Below are 23250 nucleotides of genomic sequence, written 5' to 3'. Positions count from 1 at the left end.
GGGATACAAACTGTTACTATGGTGTGGATAGGAAGTGAAATTGGGTAAGAGTGATCCTGAAGGATTTGTGAGGAAAGCTTCAGAGGTGAAAAGAGTGTCAGACAGGGTAATCAGTTTAAAGAAAGAAATTGAAGGGGTGATGTTGAATGTTGTCATTGGTTATGCTCCACAAGTAGGCTGTGAGTTAGAAGAGAAGGAGAGATTCTGGAGTGAGTTAGATAAGGTGATGGAGAGTATTCCCAGATGGGAGAGAGCGTAGTGATTGGAGCAGACTTCAACGGGCATGTTGGTGAGAGGAACAGAGGTGATGAGGAGGTTATGGGCAGGTTTGGGGTTAAGGAAAGGAACCTAGAAGGACTGATGGTGGTGGATTTGCTAAAGTAGACTACATTTTGTGAGGAATTCAGACAGAAGCCAAGACAGGCTTTGGGTGGTCAGGAAGAGCTTCCAGATGACTGGGAAACTATATCAGAAGTGATCAGGGAGACAGGTAGAAGGGTGCTAGGTGTGTCATCTGGAAGGAGAAAAGAAGACAAGGAAACATGGTGGTGGCCTGAACACCTCCCTCTGCAACTGGATCCTGGAATTCCTGAGTGAAAGACCTCAATCAGTCAAGATCAGGAATAGCATCTCCAGCACCACCATGTGAAGCCTTCTCCTAAATCGCATACAAAACTACACAGTTATTCATGGACAGGCTTTAAGTTGGTTTAGCTCCTACCTGTCTGATCGATACCATTTGGTAGAATTAAATGGCGAATTCTCTAGTTTATTCCCAGTTAATTATGGGGTCCCTCAAGGATCAGTTCTAGGACCTCTGTTTTTCTTGATATACATGCTTCCCTTAGGGAACATTAGAAGGCATGGGATTAATTTCCACTGTTATGCTGACGATACACAGTTATATATCTCATCAAAACCAGATGAAATAGCTAAATTGTCCAATTTAACTGAGTGTGTTAAAGAGATAAAAGTTTAGATGACCTGTAATTTTCTGTTGTTAAATTCTAAGAAATCAGAAATACTACTTATTGGTCCAGTACACAGAAGCTCTCACACTTAAACTTCCATTTAGAGTGATGTACGGTTACTAGTAGCTCAACAGTGAAATACCTGGGTGTTATATTAGACAGCAACTTGTTTTTTGAAAATCATATCGCCCATACTACAAAAACAGCCTTCTTCCAACTTAGAAATTTTGCCAAGCTGAGAAACATCCTATCTGTATCTGATGCTGAGAAGCTAGTTCATGCTTTCATGACCTCCAGACTGGACTATTATAATGCATTACTAGGTGGTTGTCCTGCACCTTTAATAAATAGGCTTCAGTTAGTCTAAAATGCAGCTGCCAGAGTTCTCACCAGGACAAGAAAGTATGATCACATAACCCCAATTTTGTCATCTATACACTGGCTACCTGTTAAGTTTAGAATCGATTACAAACTGCTGCTACTTACGTACAAGGCTATTAATGGTTTAGCTCCCATGTATCTAACTAGTCTTCTAACGCGTTACAATCTTTCACGCTCTCTGAGACCAAAAAATTTAGCGCCCAAACATTGGAATAGTCTTCCTGATTGTGTTCGGGGCTCAGACACACTTTCCCAGTTTAAATGTAGATTAAAAACTCATCTCTTTAGTCAGGCGTACACATAATACATCCCATAATCTTGTGCTCTATTACATCTGACCAAATGCACATTATCATCTAGTGCTTGCTTGCTAATATTATAAACAGCAGCTACGTTAATCCCTCTCTACTGCTTCTCTCTTTCTACCCATCCCGAGGCATCCAGAAATTGTACTTCCGTGCAATGAAGATTTTGGACCTCCACTGAGATAAGGCCAACTCCGTTTGAGTCTGGTTCCTCTCAAAGTTTCTTCCTTCCATTCAAGGAAGTTTTTCCTTGCCACTGCTGCCTGGGTCACCTTATACTTGCTCATTGGGGATAAATACAAAAACATTTTTATATATTCATTCATTCATTCATTCATCTTCTACCGCTTATCCGAACTACCTCGGGTCACGGGGAGCCTGTGCCTATCTCAGGCGTCATCGGGCATCAAGGCAGGATACACCCTGGACGGAGTGCCAACCCATCGCAGGGCACATTTATATATCTAATATTAATCTTGAATTTTGTTTTCTATTAGTCTTTATATTATTCTTTATAACCTTTTGTTCTATGTTTATGTTCTGTAAAGCTGCTTTGAGTCAATTGTATAAAGTGCTATACAAATAAACATGAATTGAACTGAATCGAATTGATAAAACTAAAGAAATGGTTGTTGACTTCAGGAGAACACAGAGCACCATTCTCCACTAAACATCTACGGCTCCTCTGTAGAGATCGTCAAGAGCACCAAATTCTTTGTTGTTCATCTGGCAGAGAACTTCACCTGGTCACTCAACACCAGCTACATCACCAAGAAAGCCCAGCAGCGTCTCTACTTCCAATGAAGGCTGAGGAAAGCCCATCTCCCTCCCCCCATCTTGACCACATTTTATAGAGAGACAATAGAGAGCGTCCTGAGCAGCTGCAACACTGTCTGGTTTGGGAATTGCACCGTCTCGGACTGCAAGGCCCTGCAGTGGATAGTGAGGACAGCTGAGATGTTCATTGGAGTCTCTCTACCCTCTATCACGGACATTTAAAACACACGCTGCATCTGCAAAGCCAAAAGCATTGTGGAGGACCCCACACACCTCTCACACACTCTCTTCACCCTCATGCCATCTGAAAAAGGGTACTGAAGCATTCAGGCCCTCACGACCAGACTGTGTAACAGTTTCTTTCCGCAAGCCATCAGACTCCTCAACAACTGAACTGTACCGAGCACACACTCAACTGTATGAAGTGAAGTGATCTGCACCAAATTCACACTCATTCAATATACATCCACCACCATAGCACCTCCCATATCAAACTGTTTACATGCTGTTTTGGCTATCTTGCCTACCCTCTTGTTTGGATTCCTATATTTTTGCACAGTATACAGTATATTATACACTGTTTGCACTATGTTGAACAGATGCACTTTATGTGGCTAGGACAGCTTATCAGAATACTTTATTTCCCCATAGGGAAATTGGTTAAACTGTTTGAATTGGTTAAAATTAGTTATTACTTTAAGTCCTTAGCTCCTTTGTTGTTTTATTTAGCACCCTGGTCTTAGAGAAATGTTGTCTAATTCCACTATGTATTGTGTCAGCTATATATGGTTGAAATGACAATAAATGCTTCTTGACTTGACTTGAGATCAGTATAGAGGAGCATTTTTGTAGCAGAGTGTATTACAGGGAAGTAATTTCTAAATCTGTACCACTTTATTGTTAGAAGTATTACAATTACCATTAGAATAAACACAGTAACCACAGTGGTACTTGTACCACTATAAAACATGACCAACAACTACTATCATTACTATTCATTCATTCATCTTCTACACTATCATTACTATTAATAATAATATTATTATTATTATTATTATTATTATTATTATTATTATTATTATTATTAATCTTTGTTGATTTAGAAAAAAATATGTGAAAGAATAGTTATGGGTACTACTTGGCAATCAAAGCATTTTCTTAAAAGCAAATTAAGAAAATACATAGAGTGGGGAAAGATAGCCTAACCAACTTATTTGGAATGGGGCAGAATATTACTGCCACCCTCTGGACTGGAGTCCGGATACATCCATCAGGACGTTGCCATGCTAGTCCTTTATCAGTCATCATGAAGTTTAATATTTGATACTATTATTCTTCAAGTTACTTAGCATTGGTCTAATAACACAATGTGCCTGTTTCTTAAATGCCTGGCATCACTCATACCTCCCTGTATTATGCTTCCATATCATTTTAAGCAGTGAATTTTAGTAACCAACCTGTAAACTTGTGTCAGTGACTTCATTCATGTTCCTCCCTTTTACCTTTCCTGACCTTTTTGCATTTTATTTACCTTACTTTCCAAACTGTCATTTCCTCATTACATTCCATATTATTATTATAATTGTTGTTGTTTTTTTATATCTACTTTATTTGGTATGTCAATATCAAATCTATTATGACTAATTGATTTTTGGCTTTTCAAATTTTGTGCTTGCAGACTTACCAAAAACAAGTTGTAATTTGTAAGTAAGTTTAGTTCTCTGGTCTTGTCCATTTTACAAACTGTAAAGTTAAGACTCTTAAAATAATTTCTGCTATTTCTACTGATTCTTTTAGCTTCAATTCTTCTAAATACTTCTGACTTTCTATTAACCCATTTTTCCACGGTCGCTTGTGGTCTATCCCATTAAACGCACAAGCACACTAATTTGCCACACCTGGAGGGCACTGTGATTGACTGAGTTCATAGGGAAGCCAATAAACATAAATTAAAAAAAAAAAAAAAAATTAAATACAGGCAGCATGGAGGTTTTCACATTCTATTCCACCAAAGAACTGTTGGTCTGTGCTGTCCAAACTAATTTAACACAATGTGGCAAGCCAATTTTCTTATTATAATGTGTGCAACTCTGGGTTCATTTTGCTTAGAGATAGTTGGGAGTTTAGATATTGGGAGTGGTACAAAGCTGACCTTAATTAAAAACAATGAAAGTAATGGCACAAATCCACAAGATGGGTTTGAGGACTATGGAGGATATCAGTCTGATCAACCTGCTTCAACAGGTAATCGTATAATGTCTTGCCAATTGTGTCATCTATTTCTCCTTTTTGTAAAGGTTTTTTTACAAATGTTTTTTTTTTTGTGTGTGTGTGTGTGTGTGTGTGTGTGTGTGTGTGTGTGTGTATGTTCTACATGGTAGCATGGCATAAGTTGGTGGAGTCAAAGCTGAGGCGATTAAATCCCACTGTGTATTGTGGTGGTGATGCTATGACCCTGCGTGTTCAAGGAGGTATCATGCCCAACTTCATGATTGATGGAGGTGATTATACTGACCTGGATGTCTAGCATCTAGATGATTAAATTGTCTCTACTGTATAATAATAATAGACAAAATAATAGTAGTATACACACTGGTATCCAAAAATTAACAAGATTTTTCTCAGGTGATGGTCCAGTCCCACTGACTCAGATACCTTCCAACTGTGGACTTTCCCTGACTCAAGGTCCCACAGATGCTGTCTTTACTGTACATTATAAAGGCTGTCATGTTACCCAACAGGTTTGTGCTGTGCTTCTGCAATGATCGATTACTTGTGTTGCTGTAATGATAAGTGATGCTGCCATGATGATGCAACATGTAGTTCTTGGCTTTGTAGTTCTTTGGAAATTGCTCTAAAACAATGTATGGAATGGATTCATTTTGCAGCTAGTAACTTATCCTCTGTACAGGATATTTTGCTAAATTATGCACAGTCTTGTTTGACTATATCATGCAGTTGGTGTATTTGTCCCTATACTTCCAGTCCTGCTGGTCATATCAAAAAGTGCTTTGGTTACACTTGTGCCTAGTCTTACAATAAAATAAAAAAAAATCAAACTGGATTCCTTGTCAGTCCAGAAGGTATGAAGCTCAGAATATTTTGGTGGTTTCCCTCACACACCTACTAAACATTGTAAAACACTGAATCAAGTGCCTTTTCAGCAGATAAATCACTATTTTGCACAGACCTCTAGGACTGGTGTTGGGCAAACCTGTTTTAAGCATTTTTTCTGTTTTGTTTCCAGGGAGAAGAACATGTTCTGCCACTGCTTCTGTGGGGACTGCCTATGAAAATGTCTTGTCCTTTGGCTATATATAAACCTAATGTCTCATGCCTTACATCTCATATGGTGACCAAGTTAAACTGCAATTCTGCAAATGCTCTCAAACTAAAGGGTGAGCTTTTCTCTTGTTTACTCAAAGCAAGTTTTTAAGTTTGGTCCTGGATGGTCATGTCAGGAGATTTCTTTTGTACCAAAATATAGTTGCAGTGTTTGGTTCAAGTCCATGCTACTTTTCTATCAGTTTACAACAACATGATTCATTCTTTGTTCTAGTGAATGGCAAATGGGACTCTTTTATATCAGCAAGCAGCACATGTGGTATCACTGCAGAGTCTGAGACTGATGGAGTTGTGGTCACTGCTCCATACCAAAGCAGCTGCTGGCAAATTAAGGTAGTTCTTGGCAGCTTTAAATTTGCCTAATTGTTTGTTTCCATCCTAAATATCTATATTTTCCCCAGGGTGATGAAAGGTTTCTGTCCATGCTGTATGGTAACGAGGAACTTATCCTTTCCTGCCCTGATTCCCATGATGCTCATCCCTATGGTCATGTTAGAATCATGTCTTACCAGAGTCATAAGCCTAATGTAACCATTCATAAGGATACTACAAGGACCACAAATATTTCTACAGTTACAACAGGCCCTGCCAGACATTCAGAGCAGCCTATGTCCTATATTTTTGGTTACATGTATAATGGATATTCTTGGGAAAGCCCTGCCGGAATGAGTACTGCCCCATCAGTCACTACCACAAATGCCCCAGCTACTGATATGATGTATCCTTTCCCTCAGATGCATTATTCATTTGACCCCATGCTGTACCATCACAAACCCAAGCCTTATGGTTATCCTTGGGCTTTTCCTGCAAAAGCACCTACTACTGCTCCACCTACTTCCCAAACAACTGCCACAACATCCACTACTGTTGCTAGTAACCACCAACAACCTCCCTGTCCTTTTGATCAGCAGTATTCTCCATTTGGCCCCATGGTGCACAATCACAAACTAAAGCCTTATGGCTATCCTTGGGCTTTTCCTGCAAAAGCACCCACTACTGCCCCAACTACAACTACTTCCCAAACAACTGCCACAACTTCCACTACTGTTGCTAGTAACCCCCAACAACCTCCATATCCTTTTAATCCACATTATTATCCATTTGGCCCCGTGGTGCACCATCACAAACCCAAGCATTATGGCTATCCTTGGGCCTATCTTGCAAAAGCACCTACTACTGCTCCAACTGCAACTACTTCTCAAACAACTGCCACAACATCCACTACTGTTGCTAGTAACCACCAACAACCTCCCTGTCCTTTTGATCAGCAGTATTCTCCATTTGGCCCCATGGTGCACAATCTCAAACTAAAGCCTTATGACTATCCTTGGGCTTTTCCTGCAAAAGCACCTACAGCCCCAACTAAAACTACTTCCCAAACAACTGCTACAACATCCAAAACTGTTGCTAGTAACCCCCAACAACCTCCATATCCTTTTAATCCACATTATTATCCATTTGGCCCCGTGGTGCACCATCACAAACCCAAGCATTATGGCTATCATTGGGCCTATCTTGCAAAAGCACCTACTACTGCTCCAACTGCAACTACTTCCCTAACAACTGCCACAACTTCCACTACTGTTGCTAGTAACCCCCAACAACCTCCATATCCTTTTAATCCACATTATTATCCATTTGGCCCTGTGGTGCACCATCACAAACCCAAGCATTATGGCTATCCTTGGGCCTATCTTGCAAAAGCACCTACTACTGCTCCAACTGCAACTACTTCCCTAACAACTGCCACAACTTCCACTACTGTTGCTAGTAACCCCCAACAACCTCCATATCCTTTTAATCCACATTATTATCCATTTGGCCCTGTGGTGCACCATCACAAACCCAAGCATTATGGCTATCCTTGGGCCTATCTTGCAAAAGCACCTACTACTGCTCCAACTGCAACTACTTCTCAAACAACTGCCACAACATCCACTACTGTTGCTAGTAACCACCAACAACCACCCTGTCCTTTTGATCAGCAGTATTCTCCATTTGGCCCCGTGGTGCATAATCACAAACTAAAGCCTTATGGCTATCCTTGGGATTTTCCTGAAAAACCACCCACTACTGCCCCAACAATTATTGCTCCAACCACTAAAACTGCAACAAATGTCATAGCATCCACAACTGTTGCTATTAACCCACAGCAGTCTGCATATTCCTTTAATCAGATGCATCATCCCCATGGCAGCCTGCCATACCATCAAAAACCCATGATTTATGGATATCCTTGGGCTTTTCCTGCAAAAGTGCCTACTACTACACCCAGTAAAACTTCTGCAACCACTAAACTGTCAATAACATCTGACTCAATGCTGTCCAGTGTTGCCTATGACCCTTACAAGTCTGGGAATCCTTTCAATCAGATGTATTTTTCATTTGGCCCCATGCATTGCTACCATAAGCCCTCACATTATCACATAGTTTTTCCTGTAAAATCTTCCACTACTGCTACCAAATAAACCTGTTCCTACAAATAAACAACTATAAACAACTGCAACAACTATCATGGCCCAACTACCTAAACAGCCTGCAGATCCATTAAATTGGATGCATCATCCATCTGGCTTCATGCCATACCATCCAAAAACCCATGTCTAATGGCTATCCTTTGGCTATCTCATGTCTAATGGCTATCCTTCTGATCCAACGACTGAAACTGCAGCAACTGCCACAACACCCACTATCGTGACCAGTAATCTTTAACAGTCTGTGTCCTATTCTTTAATAGCCACATGCATTACTTATATAAATCTTCTCATCCTCTTGGCTAGCCTTGTGTTTTTTCAGCAAATGCAGTATAAATATAATTCTTTATAATTGTGGTGCCCTAAAAACTGCACCTTAGATGTACTATTAGAACTACAATAAGCTTTGAAAAGGCCTAAATCTGCTCAACATCTGCTGCTATAAAGCACTCAAAATAATAAACAAGTCAGGTCTTAAGGTTAATCAGAGATCAGTCTTAAGTAATAATTTAGCTTTACCAGTGATCTGAAATAAAGGCATACACCTTTATTAAAAAATGATTTATTAATACACCAGCCACGGTTTGTTAATATCGTTTGCACTATATATAATGTTGGCTGTTTGTGGCATTATTGTATGTGTAGCCTATACATTTTTAAACTGCTAGTCATACTGTCCACCTTAAATGGCCCATCATGGTTGTTCACTTATCAATAAATTAAGCAAACTGGACTACTGTAAGTGTTTTCATTGACTGACCATTTTAGCTGTTTAAGAAATTTGCATCTCTTGTGGTAAACAAATGCTGGTAGAGATGCCATAAATTTTAATTTTATTAATGTCTCTTAAAAGAAGTCACCAACATTAATTTGATTAATACAAACTATTCTTTGGAACTTATGCTGTACAAGTCCCTTTTGATAAGCTGTCACTGTAGTAAATAACTTCTTGGAAGGAATTGATCAAAATTAACCTATAGTTGCTGTTCTGGTAGGTACTACTGTCATGTAGGTGTGTTTAAAAACCTCAAATCAAATCAGGATCAAATGACCTCCATTACAATAAGTTTCAAATGGCATAACAGTCCATATGAACTCTGTTTTAAATATTTATATACATGTATTGTGATATTTTGGCATGCTGTAATGCAGCAAATGCAGTTTGCAGGTTGGAGCTGTGCAGTTTTACAAAAATAATGCACACCTTCCAGCCAATTATATTTGAGTATTCATACACAGTGTTTTTATTTGGCTTTCAAATCAAGATGAGTTCTGTTCTAACTGCTATAAATTGTTCTCTTGACAGTCTGGCTTTTTCTTTCAAAGTTAATGAGACAAGCAAAAACATTGGAACAGCTTTCTAATCATTAGCCAGGACGAATATGCTATGGTCAGTCAACATCCATATTCTGTTACTGCAGTGACGGAATCACCAGTCATTTCTAACTGATTGATTCTTTTTGAATTCTGTTTACTTGTGCGTCATCTATGTAAATCTAATATTGTATATATTTACAGTATATGTAAAAACTCACTTGAGCTCTTCCAGCCGGGCACTCTTCTCACACTCCCGACTTTTCAGGGCTGCAAACTCAGCATGCAATTGTTGTAATTCCACAACCAGCCTCTGATTTTCACTAGAACGAAGGAGAGAAAAAAGCATTGGTAAAAGTTTTCCAGAGATGAAGGGTTAAATATTAAAAAAAGAGAGCATAACACTGCTATCACTGACTCTGTGAGTTCGTCAACTATCTTCTGCTTGTTGTTGATGTCATCACGTAGGCGTACAAGTTGTTTGTGCTGTGATTCAAGATGATTGCCTCTATGCTGTTTACCATAAAAACATTATTACCTTTAAAATTAACAATATTCCAGCAAGCAGAATATGAACATTTATGTGGCATTTGCATGACTACATAACAGTTTAGCACTACTACTACACATCAATAGTAGTAAAGTAATATATACATGTCTAACCAGATATTTTGTGTTGACCTTAGGTTCCCCAGATTCCTCATTGTCTTGCTGGTTTTCTTGAAGGCTCTCTATAAATAAAGAAGCTGTTATTGAACACACTTTCAAACAAATATATATTGCCTGTCCCTGGGTAGCTATGTACAGGTCTTTTCTACCTTTCAGTATAAATACTGGCAGTGTATTTCATGAGTATTTTATGCTTTAAGTACATTTTTCCTTCTGCTGCTCCCTTTATGGGTTGTCACAGCAGATAACCTGATTCTTCTAATTCTAGCTGTTAGACCACAAGGTAAACCATTATATGCTTTCTAAGCACTGTTTGTATAATTTTGTAAATTAATTAAATTGATTACTTGAACAACCATTTTAATCATATCAGCATGTTTGTGTTATTGCACTTAGTATCACTGAAATGCATCAATTTCCTTGGCATGATCGTGTGTGTTTTATTTAGGTAGTGTTTACACAGCCTTGCCTGCATTCTGTAATCTTGCAATCTCAGTCACAAGACAGTCACAGTTCTCCTCCAGCTGCCTCTTTTTCAGCTCCATATTCTGCATGTACTCAGTCAGTGAGCGAATCTTTGCCTCATGCTGCACATGTATGCCAAAAACACAGTGAATGGTACAGGCAGTTTTTTAACATTGTTAGTGTGTGTGTGCATTTATGTCTTCTCACCTGTGATATGAGCAGTTGGCAAGATGACAATTCTCTACCAGTCTCTTCCATTTTGCGTTGGCTGTCTGTCTGCAAGTTCTCTAGTTGCCTACAGCGGTTTACTAGGGATTTCAGCTCTGATTTCACCTTACTAATGTAAACGCACACCACGGCATACTCCCCCTCTAACACACCAGAGAGATCATGTGGCTATGGAGACCAAATAAAATAGTCAGAGGAGTAGGAGAAAAGCAATATACGAATATAAATTATGGAATGTGTGCAGTAAATAAGTGCATGTGAAAAACTCAGCTTAAACTGAGATTGAGTAAGAAAATAACTAATGGATTTACATACCAATCTGATTTCTCCACTGCCCAAGATGATGCTGAAGTCACTCAGGTCCTTCAGGAGGGTATTTAGAACCTCAGTGATGCGTTTCCTCTGTTGGCTATTCACTTCCTGTAGCTGCGAGAATTCAGTCTCCAAGCACATCAAATCTGTCTAAAGTATAAATTACCCCTAGCCAAGTTAAAATGGAATGATGAAATGGCAAGTTTCCACTAAGGATCCTCATCAAACAGTAGTTGAAACAGCAATAAAGACAAGGTTCACCATTTTTTGGGCAAGCTCTTGGGTGAGCAACTTATTCTCCATACTCTTGTCTTCTGCCTCATGACTCTTCTGGTCATAGCTTAGAGCCAATTCTTCCAGAGCCTGCAAAACTTCCTTAACTTCTGCTTTAGCACTCTTGCTCTCAGCCTGAAGGTGGCTCAGCTCACACTGGATCCGCTCATTGTCTGCACGTGACGATGCCAAAAACTATGTGCACAAAGTCATAATATATATTGCCATGGGCACATTTAGAAATAGCATATTAATAAAAAAAATTAAAAGACTTAGGGGAAGAAACCTGAAAACAACGAATATCTGAGAACAGAGATCACAAAAAAATCATTCTCCACCTCCTCCTGATCCAGCATCTGCTTCTTCAGTTTTTCCACCAGTTGACTTTGCAAGTTAATCTCATCATCCTGCAATCAGGAAGAGAGACAGAGGCCAAAGTGAATATTAGGTGGCATATATTTAAAAAAACTATATATATATATATATATATATATATATACATACACACACACACACACACACACACACACACACACGTTTACAGTCAGTGTAGGTAGTACACTTTAGTACACACTGCTGTATGCTATGGGCAAAGGCTACTCATCTTTTCATGCCAGGGACTACTTGTTCATATAGACCCTTGAAAGGCTAGTTCATTGTCTATCACATCTTTCTTTCTTGTTGGGGGAAAAAAGCACAGTTATTTTCACCAGACAGCGTTATGTGCCCAATCTATACTTACCTTGTCATCCAGCTGTTTGTAAAGTTTGCAGAGATCCCCCTCTGTAACTGTGAGGTGAACTGAGGATGGGCCACCGCTGCTCTCATCTAAAGCAGCATCTTCACAAAGCTCAGATTCCACGACACACGTACTGTTGTCCTGCACCACTTCAGGGACTGCTTCACCTACAACATAATTTTCACTATTTTGTGACCATTTTCTTGGGTGTCTTCTATATCCTCAGCTCAAGATCAAACAGCCTTAGTCAGCCATTTTCCAGCCCTTGTTAGTATTTCTTTAATCCAGGAGGTGAGCAGAGACCATATGCTTATTTCTTTCTCTTTACCCCTCTCCATGGAGCTAAAAAAAGCATATGTCCAGGCTAACAGGCTGGCCGTATTTAAGGTATAAATGCATCCTGCTTTAGTGCATGCAGGGCCTTACAGTACCAAACATACACAGGTAATTTAAATCAATCTTGATTGTGTCTGTTATAAATATGACTGGTACTAAAGACTTTACCATTATGCCAGTGATTAAGTTCAGCCTCCAGTCTCTGGATGGTTTCCTTCAGAATCTTGTTCTTTTCCTTTTCCTTCTCATACTTCCTCCTGTACTGCTCTGCTGTCAGCTCCAGGTTCACTGATGCTGTGTTCCTTATGGTTTTAGCACTGAGAGATGTAGGTGGAGTAGAGTGTATGCTTAAATCTACCATAAAATTATGGTCATGGGTTATAATAAGAGTACTTGAGCCTAACCAAATGAAATTATCTGTTAGAATTTGTTTGCCTATCCAGTATGTACTGTATAATATAACTGAAAAGAATACGCTCAGTCTTGTTTTTGTACTCTGTTACCGTTGTCCAAACATGAGCGTAGATTTGGTCTCAGCCTCATTGTAAGAAGAAGGTGAGCAGCAGATAAACATGGTGGTTCTGCAGTTTCCACCTAATGAGTCCTGGAGAATTCGGGTCATTTTGCTGTCCCTGTAAGGCACATGGGTCTTCTGCAGCCAGAAAGATTAAAAAAAAAAAAAAAAAAGCTTGTTTTTAAAACCTGTAATTCATTTTAGAGAGAATATTTTGTGTATGCACACAGTGGTAAAAACTGAACATGGATAATTAGATTTATTGACTCTTTTGTAGTTGCTGAGCTCACCGTTCCCTCAGCCAGGGCTGATATCACATTGCCCAGTGCAGAAAGAGATTTGTTGATATTTTTGGCCTCATCTAGGACAGACCCTTCTGCACCTGTCTTGCTCACCTTGAAGAGAGAAAGATCAAGAGGTATAAGATAAATGTGTTTGTGAGCATTTGTTTCTTTATGCCTTGCTCAAATACAATCATGTGAAAAACAAAGTACATCCTCCTTCAAGTTTATCATGGCTTAATCATTTCATCTGATTGAAATAAACAAAAGATTCTTCAACAAATATGTATCGTTAAAAGTCATTATGGTAAGATCTGCTCTCTTAAAGAAAGGGTTATATGCACCTTGCCTGATGGCAACTTTGTTCTGAATTTATTGAATCAAAGAGCAAATATGACAAATTGTTTCTGATAGAATATAATAATGTGGTGTTCATAAATTATAACTTGTGAACTGTTTAACTTAGAACCTTTTTGAACTTACTGATGTCCTGTGTTTAATTGCGCAAAGTTATTTGTTCAGTCAAGCCACACTGGAATTGCATGATAGACATGACCAATGCTCAAATATCTTGTGACATAAAATGCATATATTACAGACTATGGAAGAAACGGTGCCTATTCAGCTGGGTGTTAATGATGCAAAGATGCTAAGAACTACAAGCCAACCCAGAAAACTGAGTTTCGCCTTGCAGCATGATCAAAGTATAAACAGCAGCTGACAAAGGATTCAGCAGATCAGCTCTGTGGAGAGGAGAAAAGGAGCATCCTTGCATTGGAACACATTGTAGGGGAGCTGCCAGGCCTGAGCTAAAGAGAGCAGAAAAATGCAAAGACTGGTGGAGCTTATTAAAGCTGAATTGTGTGCCAAAACAGACCCTGAGGTACTTTCATTGGTTGGGTTTCAAAATTAGCTCTACGTTAAGGATGAGTGCTCATAGCCTACCAGTGGAGCATTCAAAAAGTCAGACTGTAACCCTAGTAATTAATGTAGCATTAATTAACAAATAGCATTTAATGTGCTGCAAGTCTGCCTGGACAAATGTGAAGCTGATCCTTCAACTTATGCAAGTGATCCATATTCTGGTGTAGCAGCTCAAGTAAGGGCTGTTATATAATACTCATATGTGCATGAAAGGCTAAGAAAGGTTTGTTCTTGTATGTGAGCATGCATAGTGGTTACAATGGCAGTTGAGGAAAGCAAAGGACTGAAATCAATGCAGCCAGCAAAGACACCACTGACCACTAGCTAGTGATGAATGCAGAAAGCATGGCAAGCAAACGCAACCTAAATAAAAAAAAGCTGACATTTTGGTGTGAAAAAAAATCAGTGTGAGTTATATAGCTAACCCTGTGAAAAAAAACTTGTTGATGAAATGACAAAGCAAGTTTGCATTTGCACAATTGGTGTTTCCATTGGCTGATTTGTCTGTCCCTGGGAGCAATAAATTGTTGCCTCCTTCTGTCTGAGAAACAAACACATGAAGCAACAGCTTGTCTTTGAGGACTTGACACATACAGTATTGGCACTGTTTAATATTGCCTCTGTTATGGAGAGATACAACTTACAACATACAGCCACCATTACTTCTGAAGGAAACCAACCTGGTGGTCTAATACTAAAGGAAAAACAGAAAGGTTCTATGTTTTAGGTACTCTTTTTCTTTTACACATGGTAAAAAGAAATAGTCAAAGAATTTATCCTTAATCACTTTTCTGGATTTTTGTCCAACAGGTGATGAGAGCATAGATTTGTTTGCATTTGCTGACTTTTGCAAATGTTTTATTTTATATTACTGGACTGTTTTATGTAGCCTTGGTTTTGGTAGCATGATTGAATATGCAGTCAATATTTGTTACATCCACTTTACAGCACAGTAGAATTCTTTTTTTCACATATCCTGGCAGGTTAGGGAACTGGGGTTAGGCAGAGAAGGTTAAGGACCTTGCTCAAGGGCTCAAAAGTTACAACCAGTATAATCATTGATCCACCACTGTCTTGATGTGGATTGCTGAAGGTTTCAGATCATGCATCCATCTTCACTAACCGCTTTATCCTGCTTAAGATTATCCTAGCAGTACTGGGAAAAAGGCAGGAGAATCCACACCCTCATTTATCTGAGGGCAATGTAACCAGTTCTCTTATCAGTGTGTTTGTTGATAGTGGGAGGATCCATAAATAGAGGATGGGATAGTGGGAGGATCCATATGGATCAAATCCATATGAACACGGAGAAAATGCAGACGAACTCCCCATAGACAATAACCTGATCGGGGTTGAGTCAAGAATCCTGGAGTTGTGGGGCAATAATGCAACCCATAATGCCACAGGTGCCTCTTTTGCATCCTTGAGATGTTCAGGTTTATAGCCAGTTCTAATATATCATGTGTGTTTTGCTTGATGTTAACTTGGATCCAAGCTGCATACAATCTCTGTGTCACATACACTATTCACTTACCAAGAAAATCTTCTAGCAATATGTAAGGAGATTAAAAAGTTTCAAGACTTACAAGTCTATTTTCCACTTAAATTAGTTTAATAAACTGGTACAGCTCATAGCACTCCACTCTGACACAAACACGGATGTAAACACAAACCTAGGCCTTACCTTTTCACTGCCAGCTAAGTCCACCAGGTAGAGCTTGCCACTGAGTTTCTGCTCTGTCTCCACATGCTCTTGTTTGATATTTATGAGGAAGATGCTATGACTCCTGGAGCTGTGCTCGTTCATATCTAAAGAAGCAAATGACCAAGGTTACTGGAAGTTCAACAATCCATAATATTTGGAATTGATATTACAGAATTTTATCTGGGTTCAAATTAAATTGTAGACATTATATTATAATAGTATGTGTTATGATTTTTTTAATAAACTCACTGGTAACAGCTACATGGCGGTTAGATTTCCCTTCATCAATTATATCCATCATTTCCTCAGGACTGGAGACAAAGCGTTCTGTACAACCCTGTCACACACATGTACATCACAAACAGTGATACAAGTAAGCCTTGATTTTGTGTGATACAGCAGTGATATTCATTTATGCCAGTCTGAATTTTAGCCAGTAAAATGCAAGTACAACCAGTACAAAGTACAGTGAGTTTGGAACATACTTCCTATGTGTATCCATCACAGTTCAGACTGCAGTTGAATGTTTTATCTACCCTACTTGCTTTACACTGCACAGGATTCATATATCGGTGTTTTATGTGTGATACAGTGGAGTGCAACAGCCTGTATACCCTTAGAAGAAAATATATTTTATACTAACTGACATTTAGTTAATTAGCTCAAATTCCTCTGCTGTCACAAAAATTAACAATATCAGAGAGTAATCTGTTTAGACGTTTAAATGTGATTAAAAGGTTTCTTTCAGTGTATGGTATAGATATGTTCTGATGCCTTGTCTTGTCTTTATAACTGCCTAAACTCTTGTCGAAGATCTTCTGATCTTCTGACAGTCTGTTTTTGCGCTGCCAGATTTCATTCCCATCCGAGTCTAAACAAGTCTTGAGACCTATTGAAAGATCGTTGTAAAATGTACATGTACATTTTTAGTGTTAAGCCAAATACAATGCTAGTATTTTTCTCTGCTGTCTCTACTATCTGACTCAACCCAGCAGCCAACCAAGGTTTTTACTACAGCAGTCTTTTATCAAACATGATCATGAAGCTTTTCAACTCTCATTCTGTTTTATCTTACCTTGACATATGGGACCCTGTTCTTGTCTTCATGCACTGACAGGTTTGTCTTACTCACTGAGAGAGAGAAGGAGGGGGCATAAGCTATATTCACAGAATATACAATAAAATACAACAAAACCTATTATTATACTATGTAAAACACATGGAAAGAAATCACTCAGTAAAGAAAAGTGAGATTCCCCATTCAATTAACAAATATAAGAAATATAACCCAGATCAGGCAGAAAAATAATTAGTCTTTAGAGTAGCAGAATACATTCTGACAGCCCAATCTAAATTGTTCATATTTAATCTATAGCACACATAAATCTACACCATATGTATGAGTTTGACACAAAAAATGATCAAACTGTTTTGCATGAGTCAGGAAAAATTAACTGTACATGAAGATCAGCTTCACTAGCTGTCTAGGCATCTGTGATAAAAAAAAAAAAAAAAATACAAATGTTCAAGCAGAATTCAAATGAGTGACTGCATTCTGTCACAGCACATCATGCCAGTCTCTCTCTCTCTCTCTCTCTCTCAATTTTACTGATGTTTATGTTTAATCTGTGTCTTTCTTTCTCACCATCAAGCAGGTCTCTAATTTTATCCATGTAGATTTCAAAATAAGAAACCTGCATAAAAGAAGAGGAAAGAAAGATTTTGTGGCATGCATGAAAAGCTTTAGATCAATATTGTATGCTGCATTGTTAATAATGCCGCATAGCAAATTCTTTATAGCTAAATCATGAATGTTATTTAGAAATAATTGAAATGGTTATGTAATTGTTGCCTTGATGTGAAATTCCAAGTTTTCATCCATGGCAAAGATGTAGTTGAAGATGTCATCAGTGATCCTTGGAATAATGCCCATGTTGTCGGGATCATGGAGCTTTCCCTGATCAAAAGCAAGAGATCTCAGCCATGGTGAAAGCTAAAAATTAATAAATATATTGATGAAGCTGGTTGTCTTTACCTCCATGGTGTGGGTTTTGCCAGAGGATGTTTGTCCGTATGCAAAGATGGTACCATTGTATCCTTCCAGCACATCTAAAGTGAGGGGAAAAAGACAAAAATATAGAGATTTTTACTTATGTATTCAAGTTATTACGTTAGGTTTAAAATATGTTTTAAGTACTTTTTAGTATATACTGTATTCATATATTTCTAAATAAAACTAACATTCACATACCATGAACCATTGTTGAGAATTTGCTTTTAGAATTAAAAAATATACTTCTTAGGTGCATGTCACATAAGGTGCCCTCAATCTGAGGATGCCATTAAATAATAACAGAATATATTCCTGTGTATTTTCTGAAGTGTCTTTTACACTTGAAAAAATAGGTTTTATAATATGATAGAATTTCAGCTTAAAAGCTCCATGTTTTTTCCTCCATACATAGTGCTGATCGATATGGACAAACAGTTATGTTTTGTTTCATTTGGGAATCTAGGGAAGAAACCTGCAGGTGATCAACTGCAAACTTCAGACTGGCTTTTTATTCCACTGTTGTAGTAAATGTTTCTTCTTTGCATGTCAACATTTCACACCATCTTGATGCCGATCTATGTTAATGAGGGCTGTATATAGTTTGGTTCATACCTGGGAGTTAATTTAGTTAAGTTCTTCCTTTCTGTCTGTTACAGTGTCTTTGTGGCCACAAGATTTTTTTATTTACACTACAGATGCTCATGTGAATTGAAAATTGAAAATTGTTCCTATAAACTGATCTTGTGGAGGTCCAGTTTTAGTTTTTACTAGTTTCCCATTGGTGTCAAGGGAAACTCTAGTAAATGCTTTAATTAAAATACTGAGATGAAACATTTTTATCCTAGGGGTACATAAACATTTAGCCTCGACTGTATATATAAGAGAAATGGTTAGAATTCAACCACAGCTGGTAGGTTATTTTAAATATATTCATTTTCATTTGGATGATGAAATGGCTGCTTTTCTATACTGATATCATGAATGTGCAGTGTAGTCTGTGTGTGAGAGGGAGGGGGAGGGAGGGAGAGAGGGAGAGGGAGGGAGAGAGAGAGAGAGAGAGAGAGAGAGAGAGAGAGAGAGAGGGAGAGGAAGTCTAGAGGGGTCCTAGATTTTAAGCTTATAAGAGTCACAGTGCAAGAGAGTGGAGTGGAGATAATTTGAACAGCAGACGAAAATGGAACAATCGAAGAAATACAGCTGAGAAATGGGGAGCAAACCAATACAAATACTTATCTCCACTGGCCAGATGGTTAATGTGCACACACTTAAACTGACTCAAATTCGCTCTATCCAATGTCTGTCCTCTTCCATTCTCTTGCCCTCACTTTGAAAAGGCCCCATTTTAGTGCAGTGTAGGAAGTACAATGGTTTATAAACCATGCAGATCTGACATACCAAGCCTCTTGGATTCATAAAACATCTTTTCTATTTTAAATTCCTTAAATTACCTTTAAGTAAAACCAAGGATTAACAGAAATATAAGCTTGCTTGTGTTTCTCATTGGCTGCATGACTGATAGTTTTGTTTTTATGTTTTAATTCGCAGGAGTATCAAATCTTAAATGTGAACTTTGCAGTTCTAAGCAATTAACAGCTAGCAAATTTGCTGTGAAATGATTCAGTACCAGAATTACTTACTCACTTTCAGTAAAGGTGCTGTACTGCTCAGGGTGATGCAGGATCTGTAGCCTATCCATCTAAGACAGATGTTGCCTGTATAAGATGTTCCCAGTTATTATACACACACTCACCTTTAACAATTTGTTTGGCACAGCTGTTGTAGATCTGATCTTGTGTGGTGTTGGTGGGAAAGACTCGGTCAAATACAAAAGACTTTCCCTGCATTAAAAATGAAAGTAAAGAAAGCGTTTATTAGAGTTTATCTAGTTTATTAGGTCCACATATACAAATACACATTCATATAGATATTTAATCTGCAAATCATGTAAACAATAAAAAAAAACATGCAAATAAAGTCAAGAGCTTCAGTTAATGTTCACAGCAAACATTAAAATTGGGGAAAATGTAATCTCAGTGACTTTAACAATGGCATGGTTGATGGTACAAGATGGGCTGGTTTTCGATTTGCTATCAGAAACCTCTAATCTCCTGGGAATTCGACACCCAACAGTATGTAGTGTTTTCAAGAACAAGGATCTGATGCAGCTGGATAGCTGAAGATGGAAAACGTGATCTTCAACTGTCCTGTTTGGGTGAGTCAATGCAACAGATTCTTGCTCTTGGCTGAAAAGAGTGGAACCTGATGTGATCTTCTGCTGATGTAATTTATCTACCTCAAGGTAAATCTTTTTCTGCTCAACAGGGTGGTAAATAGTGATTATTTGAGTTACTGTATCCTTCCTGGCAACTCAAACAACTCGTCTGGCCATTCTCTTCTAATCTCTCTCATCAACAAGGTGTTTCCACTCACAGAACTGTTCACTCGATGTTGTTTTTTTTAGCACCATTCTGGCTAAACTCTAGAGACTGTTGTGTGTGAAACTCACAAGCGATCAGCAGTTTGAAATATTCAAACCAGCCCATCTGTTACTAACTTCCATGCCATGATCAGTGTTACAGAGATCACACTTTGTCCCCATTCTGATGTTTAATGTGAAAATTAACTAAAGCTTTTGACCTGTATCTGCATGATTTATGCATTGTGCTGCTGCCACATGATTAGCTGATATGATAACTGCATGAATGTGCAGGTGTACAGGTGCTAATATTGAAGTGCACAGTAAGCGTAGATCTTAATAGGCACAGCATTATGCAGATATTGATACAGATAACCGCACTGCATTAAACAATTATTCCATTAAATATTTTGCAAAGTGTGCACCATCAGCCCACTTCAAAATACAGAACATGCCATTACTGTGAACATATAGTACGAATGCTGTAAATATTAACAATTGTAACAACCTTTACATCTCTACTGCCAGTAAAAATGTTCATTTTACTGTGAATTTAAGCACTGTGTTAGATATAATATTATTGGAGGAAATGGATTCAGTAAAGCTTTTTTTTTCCCCTTGCTGAACAGGTGATTCATTTATTTCTTCCCTTATCTGGTAGGAAGTTTGTGAGTAATGGTGATCCAACATATCTTTATTGTGGATTTAGTATCATTTCCCGTTAGTGAAGTTGTTTAGCAAGACTCGGATGGTGTTTGTGTTTCTCTGTATTTTTGTATTTCAAACTCAATGATATTAGATGAAAGTCAATCATTTTGCTATCTGCATAATAATGAAAACAATGATTGTCATCTCTGCATATTTAATAGAAGGCAGCACATTTTATATTTGTTACTTCCAGGTTGGAGCACAGCAGGAAGCACCTTCTTACAATAATTAAGGCAGTATTGATGGATGTGAGCATATAGTAGCAGATGCATAAGTGAAACAATGCCCACTATTACTATCAAACATACATATAAACATATACACAGAAAAACAAATTTATTCATTTATCTTTAATCATCTTCAGTAAGCTCCTTATCCTGGTTACTGTAATGGTGGATCTGGAGCCAATCCCAGGAACAATCCCAGGGTGCAGAAAGGAAGAATTCACAACAGAAGGGTTGCCAATACATTGCACAGCACCATTCACACATACATTCATAAAATCATTCACACCTACTCGTGATATAGTGTTGCCAGTTCACCTGCCAGCATGATTTTGGCCAGGACAACCCTCAGGAAACCAACATGAACACAGGGAGAAAGTGTAAATATTCTACACAGCCAATAACTTAAGCTCAAGATTAAATTAGGGACCCTGGAGCTGTGGGATGGAAACACTATGAAAAATCTACATTAATATACAGAATGTAAAATACTGATTTTATAACATAAGGTTCTGTCTGGCATTATGATCAAAATTGCTTTCTATTTTTACTTATGAAGTCTCTCTTTCTCTCTCTCTCACACACAAAGTCCTTTCATCATCTGTTTCACACTCATTAATTAGTCCCTCTACATCCTTCTCCACAGGGAGAGCAATGAGCACTGAACTACAGAAACAACACCAGAGCTAAGCTCTTTCTCAGTCTATGTAAGCACAACAACTTGTGACAGATGCATTCTCACTGCACGGCAAGCTTCTGTATTTAAAACGGGATATTTACAGATAAATGACCTAGGGAAACCAGACTATATATACCAGACATATGTAATGTCTAATGTTTTAGACATTATTTAGGCATATTGAGTCATGCTAATCCAATTATAACAGTTAAACTATCAAGGGCCAGCACACGCAGAAACACACACATGCATACAGTGTTATTATATTTGTGAAGAACATCCATTGCTTTTCGTTTGAAATAAATGGACATTTCCGCTCCATATAAAACATACCTATGCACTTCTTGACCAGAACTAGCTTCAAGAAGGAATACACCAAGATTATTTCCAGTTGGCACTCACCAGAATAAAATACATGTAGGTTATCTCTCTACAAAAGTAGACCATGCTGCAATATTAAATATTAAACCAAGATTGCAAGCATGAGGAGCAAAGATATGGAGTAAAAAATGTACTAGAAAGTAATGGGTTTCATTCTAAGATTCAAAACCCATGGACATTATGAGATGGCCGATAGAGTGGAGAAAATGAAAGAACAGAGAAGGCAAATAAAAGGAAAATGAAAACAAGATAAGAAAAGTAATAAAAGAATGTGCAAGACATGATTAAAGAAGTTAAGAATGCAACTGAGTTTTAAACAGATCTTCGGCACACAAACACACAAGCATAGCAGTCCAGTTCTATGAGTTCAATCCTCAGGAACACACAAACCATCTGAGATTGTAGCATAATAAACCACAGAGCAGGTATAATCACCCACAAGAGAGGTATAGAATGATTTGTTTTAAGTTAAAAAAAAAAGATAAATAAGATTACAATTTACTGGTTAAACTAATGCTGAAACGTGCATTTAGTTTCTTCTTAATCAGATGAGAAAAAAACATGTACTGTCTAGAAAAATATATAAATATTTATCATTCAGTACAAAAGTATTAAGGATATGGATTAGCAAATATACATAAATCTGTGAACCTACACAACACAATACACATATACTTAATAAGTAACAAGTGACTTTATTATGCAATGCACAACCAAATAAATGTTATGATATCATATACTGCCTTCACAATGTAGGTATCATTTATTCGCCTTAG

The 23250-nt window shown here is 38.0% G+C and overlaps 2 protein-coding genes across 8 annotated transcripts in view; one reads left to right on the top strand and one right to left on the bottom strand.

Moving 5' to 3' along the window:
- LOC132844592 (kinesin heavy chain-like) overlaps positions 1-23250 on the bottom strand; it is a 44635-nt gene that overhangs the window by 17650 nt on the left and 3735 nt on the right. For 5 of the 7 annotated variants that reach the window (XM_060868182.1, XM_060868179.1, XM_060868184.1 and 2 more), the window contains exons 2-20: positions 19817-19904; positions 18049-18122; positions 17866-17970; positions 17659-17707; positions 17089-17144; positions 16263-16350; positions 15993-16117; positions 13394-13498; positions 13093-13241; positions 12758-12906; positions 12257-12420; positions 11853-11921; positions 11503-11709; positions 11245-11391; positions 10909-11097; positions 10706-10823; positions 10231-10298; positions 9986-10080; positions 9789-9890 (exon numbers count right to left, since the gene is read on the bottom strand). In XM_060868182.1, coding sequence (XP_060724165.1) covers positions 9789-9890; positions 9986-10080; positions 10231-10298; positions 10706-10823; positions 10909-11097; positions 11245-11391; positions 11503-11709; positions 11853-11921; positions 12257-12420; positions 12758-12906; positions 13093-13241; positions 13394-13498; positions 15993-16117; positions 16263-16350; positions 17089-17144; positions 17659-17707; positions 17866-17970; positions 18049-18122; positions 19817-19904 — 2147 coding nt within the window. The remainder of the gene's footprint in view (positions 1-9788; positions 9891-9985; positions 10081-10230; positions 10299-10705; positions 10824-10908; positions 11098-11244; positions 11392-11502; positions 11710-11852; positions 11922-12256; positions 12421-12757; positions 12907-13092; positions 13242-13393; positions 13499-15992; positions 16118-16262; positions 16351-17088; positions 17145-17658; positions 17708-17865; positions 17971-18048; positions 18123-19816; positions 19905-23250) is intronic. The other 2 variants (XM_060868183.1, XM_060868185.1) reach the window with 1 other exon arrangement.
- On the top strand, positions 4415-8782 carry LOC132844594 (mucin-5AC-like). Its single transcript, XM_060868191.1, has 6 exons — positions 4415-4678; positions 4816-4935; positions 5060-5175; positions 5682-5832; positions 5994-6112; positions 6181-8782. The coding sequence occupies exons 1-6, from the start codon at positions 4486-4488 to the stop codon at positions 8245-8247; spliced, it is 2766 nt and encodes a 921-aa protein (XP_060724174.1). The 5' UTR covers positions 4415-4485; the 3' UTR covers positions 8248-8782.

This window comes from Tachysurus vachellii, chromosome 4 (assembly GCF_030014155.1).
Source record: "Tachysurus vachellii isolate PV-2020 chromosome 4, HZAU_Pvac_v1, whole genome shotgun sequence".
NCBI lineage: Eukaryota > Metazoa > Chordata > Actinopteri > Siluriformes > Bagridae > Tachysurus > Tachysurus vachellii.
Note: the sequence above shows the minus strand (reverse complement) of the source record. Positions and strands in the feature narration are given on the sequence as shown.

Excerpts from the sequence above, each read along its gene's own strand:
- LOC132844594 (XM_060868191.1), top strand. The coding sequence starts at position 4,486 with ATGTGGCAAGCCAATTTTCTTATTATAATGTGTGCAACTCTGGGTTCA. Across the intron at positions 5,176-5,681 it reads GCTGTCATGTTACCCAACAG|GGAGAAGAACATGTTCTGCC; the intron begins GTTTGTGCTGTG and ends TTTTGTTTCCAG. Across the intron at positions 6,113-6,180 it reads GCAGCTGCTGGCAAATTAAG|GGTGATGAAAGGTTTCTGTC; the intron begins GTAGTTCTTGGC and ends TATTTTCCCCAG.